The sequence below is a fragment of the Apodemus sylvaticus genome, chromosome 23 (assembly GCF_947179515.1).
Source record: "Apodemus sylvaticus chromosome 23, mApoSyl1.1, whole genome shotgun sequence".
In the NCBI taxonomy this organism is placed as follows: Eukaryota; Metazoa; Chordata; class Mammalia; order Rodentia; family Muridae; genus Apodemus; species Apodemus sylvaticus.
The window spans coordinates 53,928,352-53,933,505 of NC_067494.1; the positions used below are offsets into that span (position 1 = coordinate 53,928,352).

The 5,154-nt window shown below is 38.1% G+C and overlaps 1 protein-coding gene across 1 annotated transcript; it reads right to left on the bottom strand.

The window, feature by feature from the left end:
* Positions 1–2,128: 2,128 nt before the first annotated feature.
* On the bottom strand, positions 2,129–3,103 carry LOC127673976 (vomeronasal type-1 receptor 4-like). Its single transcript, XM_052169779.1, has one exon. It carries the CDS (start codon positions 3,035–3,037, stop codon positions 2,129–2,131), a length of 909 nt encoding a protein of 302 aa, XP_052025739.1. The 5' UTR covers positions 3,038–3,103.
* Between the last annotated feature and the right edge of the window lie 2,051 nt (positions 3,104–5,154).

Consider the following 5,154-nt stretch of genomic DNA (forward strand, 5'->3'; position numbering starts at 1 on the left):
TATGACTTTGTTCATTTACACCCTCAAGGACAACTACTTAGAATTTCTGCCAACAAGCCATTCCTTGAATATGTAAAGTAGAACTCACCATTGTATTTTTTTTTAAATTACATTCCAGTCATTGTCCCATCTCCTGGTCCCCCTCACACAGTTCCTCATTCCATTCTTCTTCCCCTTGCTTCCAAGAGGACACTTCCCCCACCCCAAGTGTCACCCTTCCCTGTGGTCTCATGTCTCTTCAAGATTAAGCTCATCTTCTCTCAATGAGGCCAGAGCAGGAAAGCCACTGCTACATATGTGCCAGGGGCCTCAGAACAGCCCGTGTATGCTCCTCATTGGTGGCTCTGTCTCTGGGAGCTCCCTGGGGTCTAGGTTAATTGAAACTGCTGGTCTTCCTAAGGAGCCATCTTCCCCTTCAGCTTTTTCAGTCCTTCCCCTAATTCAACCATAGGGGACCATGACTTCAGGACAATGGTTGGGCATTGTGTCTGTCTCAGTGAGCTGCTTGTAGGACCTCTCAGAGAACAGCTATTCCAGGTTTCTATCTGTAGGAACATCATGGCATCAGTAGTAGTGTCAGGCCTTGGTGCCCTCCCATGAGATGTCTCCCAAGTTGGCCTGTCCCTGGGCTGCCTTTTCTTCAGTCTATTTTCCATTTTTGTCTCTGCAGTTCTTTTAGACAGGAACAATAATTGGTCATAAATTTTGACTGTGACTCACTTTGAGTGACTGTCCTGACAATCCAGAGTCTCAGGTACTTTCTAGAGGATCTCCTTTCCCTCAGGCTGCTTATTTCCATTCATTTTGCTGGCCCCCTGGGCTTCTCTCTTACACCCCCATACCTGATCCTGTGCTCTTTTTCCTTCTCCCTCCCCTCTCAAACCCAGGTTGCTCACTCCCTCTGACTCCCATGATTATTTTCTTTGCCTTATTAAGTGGCATTGAAGCATCCTAATTTGTCCCTTTCAGTTTGTAACACTTCTTATGGTCTGTGAGTTGTATCCTAGGTATTCTGTATTTATTGGCTAATATCTACTTATGATTCAGTACATAGTATACATATCTTTGGGGTCTGAGCTACCTCACTCAGGATGATGTTATCTAGTTCCATTTATTTGCCTGAAAAATTCATGATGTCCTCATTTTTAATAAGCTGAATAATATTCCATTTTGTAAATGAATAACATTTTATGTATCCATTCTTTAGTTGATGAACATCTGGGTTTTTCTAGCTTCTGGCTACTACAAATAAGGATGCTATGAACATAGTAGATCAAGTATCCCTGTGGTACAGTGGAGCATCTTTTGGGAATAGGCCCAAGAGTGGTATATCTTGGTCTTTAGATTAAACTATTTGCAATTTTCTGAGGTATCACCAGATTGGTTGATAGTGTTTGTACCAGTATGCAATCACACCAACAATCAAGGAGTTACTCTTTTTTTTCCACATCGTTACCATCATATGCTGTCACTTGAGTTTTTGATCTTAACCATTCGGACTGGTGTGAAGTGGAATCTCAGTGTTACTAGGATTCCAAATAGTGTAGGAAATTCATGCCTATCTTCCCCTTCTATCAGGTTTGGGATATTGTCTTACTTCAACATACACAGGTCTTACACATGCTGTCACACAATAACTTTGCAGACATATATTTAAATGCAAAACACTAGAGTCATAAACCATGAAGAAATGAAGAAGTTATACTTATCTGTATTTTTTAGCTTTCATAATTCTGATAGTTGTTATGCTATCTAGCAGTAGAAAGAACAGACTGAATCATGAACCTTGTGACAAAAAAGAAAGACTGTCTGACAAGTGGGGTCATTTAAACAATAGTGGGAAAAATATAACCCAACAAGCCAACCACAATAGGATCTTAGGCCTACTAATTGAAATGGAGCATACACTTAGCACAGTTAATTTGGTTAAAAAAAAATGTATTTTCCAGTCTGTAATCTATGAGGGAGAATATAGCACTATTCTGATCTGAAATAATCATTAAATTTATATCATCCCCATATATTATTTCCCTATTACAGTGATACTTAGAATGACGTATGTGGCCTAATATTTGATCTTCATTATTAAAAATACTATTTATCATTTTATTATAATATTATGGTATTTTTAATTTCTCATGAAGTTAAAGCAGAATCTGGAAAAAGTGAAATTGCGACTCATCACAAATGGGCCTAATGTAGGAAAACACATAGAAATTATGGCTGTGATATTCATTACCCACCAACTGGGATTATCTGAAAGAGAAATATAGCCTTGTAAAATTGAAGAGAGAGTATAAAATGCCAGAAATGTGCAAACCAGAATCAAGATGGTCTGTGTTGCTTTGTTTTCAACAGAATTTCTGAGGGAGGTATGAGTGTGGAGAATGTGTTGAACCCTCTTCTTGTGTCCATAAAGAATGACAATCATAAAAGCACTGGAACATACAATGAGCAGAGAAAATAGAACTTCAGGAAATACACAAAATGCTGTATATATTATAGCTACTAGTTTGTCACGACCTATAGAGTGGCAAAATTCAAAGTCTCTCTTTTGTGTCTTATTTTTCTTATTCCTATTGGTAGCTGTATAGATGGGGAAAAGCATATTTACTAGAAAGAAAAGGATCCAGCAGAGAGAAATTGACAGGCCAATGAACTTTGTAGTTTTGGTTTTATATTCCTTCAAGCAGGAGTTTCTGGGGCTGATTGTGATTGCCTGAAAGACACTCAAGAAACAGGTGGTGCTAATGGACATATTCCTGGCTAGTCTTTGAAAATAAAAAGTAAGTTTGCATCCAACATCACTGAATGACTGCTTCCATCCAAAAGCTCTCACTACTTCAGGGATTCCTTTGGAGAGAATAATCAAGACGTTGGATGTGAATACATGTATAAGAAGCAAATCTATTTTCTTCAATGTGTGTTCCTTGTAGTAAATGATTAGGTAGTAGAAAAGCAGAGAGAAGTTTCCCAGAATACCAAGTGCCATCTGAAGGAAGAACACTATTCCAACTGTCATGGTCCTCAAGTCCATTCTGTCATTCAATAACTCTTATTTATTTATGTATTTTTTTTACATTATTGCAACAATAAAATCTCTGATCCAAAACAAATTGAAGCTTTCATGATTGAGAAGTATGTGTGAAAGAATCACAAAAAAACTATTAAACTATTTTCAAAGCCATTTTCTAGAGTATAGCAAGACTCTATTTACAAACAAAATTTTATCATGATTAATAATTTCCAGTGAAAAATTTGAAGTCTATAAATGCACATATTTATAAACTGAACTTTTCTTACATTTGCATGAAACGCTAACATTAAGACTAATGGTGTTTCATCCAGTGGGAAGCACTCGATAATGAATTCATGAGAATGAATGAATTCACAGACCACAGTAGAAGATCATACTGGAAGAAAAGATACATTAGTTACCATTTCAGTATGAAAGAAATTAATATTTTACACATGTGATACTGAAGCCATAAAAGTGCATCTGTTATACAATAGAGTGAAAATGTACACCTTAAAACAGTCATTTATTATAACAAGTAGAAGAGTGTAACAATAAGCTCGTGTTAAAAATTGGAGCCTGTGATTGGGTTACCTCACGCAGGATGATAGTTTCTAGCTCCATCCATTTGCCTAAGAATTTCATGAATTCATTGTTTTTAGTAGCTGAGTAGACTTCCATTGTGTAAATGTACCACATTTCCTGCATCCATTCATCTGTTGAAGGCTGTCTGGGTTCTTTCCTGCTTCTGGATATTAAAAATAAGGCTGCTATGAACATAGTGGACCATGTTTCCTTATTATATGTTGGAGAATCTTTTGGGTATATGCCTAGGAGTGGAATAGCTGGGTCCTCAGATAATACTGTGTCTAATTTCCTAAGGAACCACTTAGAAAATATCCTGATTGAAGTAACCTAATCACAAAAGAACACACATGCTATGCACTCACTGATAAGTGGATATTAGCCCCAAACATCTGAATACTGAAGATACAATTCACAGACCACAAGAAGCTCAAGAAGAAGGAAGACCAAAGTGTGCATGCATCGGTCTTTCTTCAAAAGGGGAACAAATACTCACGGGAGCAAATATGGAGACAAAGTGCAGAGCAGTTTGTCTGAAGGAAAGGCCATCCAGATTCTCTCCCATCTTGGGGATTCATCCCAGATACAGTCACCAAACTGACACTATTGTGGATGCTAAGAAAGGATTGCTGAAAGGAGCCTGATAAGCTGTCTCCTCAGAGTCCCTGAGAGAACCTTACAAATATAGAGTTCGATGCTCGCAGTCAACCATTGTACTGAGCATGGGTCCCCAGTGGAGGAGTTAGAGAAAGGACTGAAGGAGTTTAAGGGGTTTGCAACCTCATAGGAAGAACAACAATATCAACCAACCAGATCCCCAAGAGCTCCCAGGTACTAAGCCACCAACCAAGGAGTACACTTGTGCATATGTAGCAGAGGACAGCCTTGTCAGACATCAATGGAAGGAGAGGTCCTTGTTCCTTTGAAGGTTCGATAGATGTGCCAGTGTAGGGGAACACCCTCATAGAAGCAGGAAGGGGGTGGGATAGGGTGTTTCTGGGCATGAGGAAACTTGGTAAGGGGATAGCACTTGAAATATAAATTAAATAAACAAACAAACAAACAAACAAACAAAGAAAACACTCATGAGACCTCAACTCTACAGAAAATACTATAGGCAACTATGGAATATTGAGAGAGGAAAGAATAGTCTTCCTCTGGGATGAGCACACTAACTGGTTATCCAATACTAACAGATCAGCCCTGAAAACATGTAAATACAAATAGTATAACACAGACTTAGAAGGTTGTTTTATGTATTTAATATCATATGCATGTGTATATTTATGAAAGAGTGGCCATCAGTTTGAAAGAGAACAAGGAAGGTTATATGAGAAGCTTTGTAGGGATAAACACAAGGTGAGAAATTATGTAGTTACAATCTCAAAGCATAAAAGAAATATTTATTTTTAAGAGGACCAAAGAAAAATATATCCAGTTGAAATAGTGCTCACTGTTAGGTTATGCTAATGAGATGGGAGAACAAAGATCAGGAATCAAGGACAGCCTGGTCTGCACATTTAGAAAGCCAGAGATAGACCAGTGGTCAAAAG

What these genes read in the sequence shown, in the direction of transcription:
- LOC127673976 (XM_052169779.1), bottom strand. Translation starts at nt 3,037, where the DNA reads ATGGACTTGAGGACCATGACAGTTGGAATAGTGTTCTTCCTTCAGATG.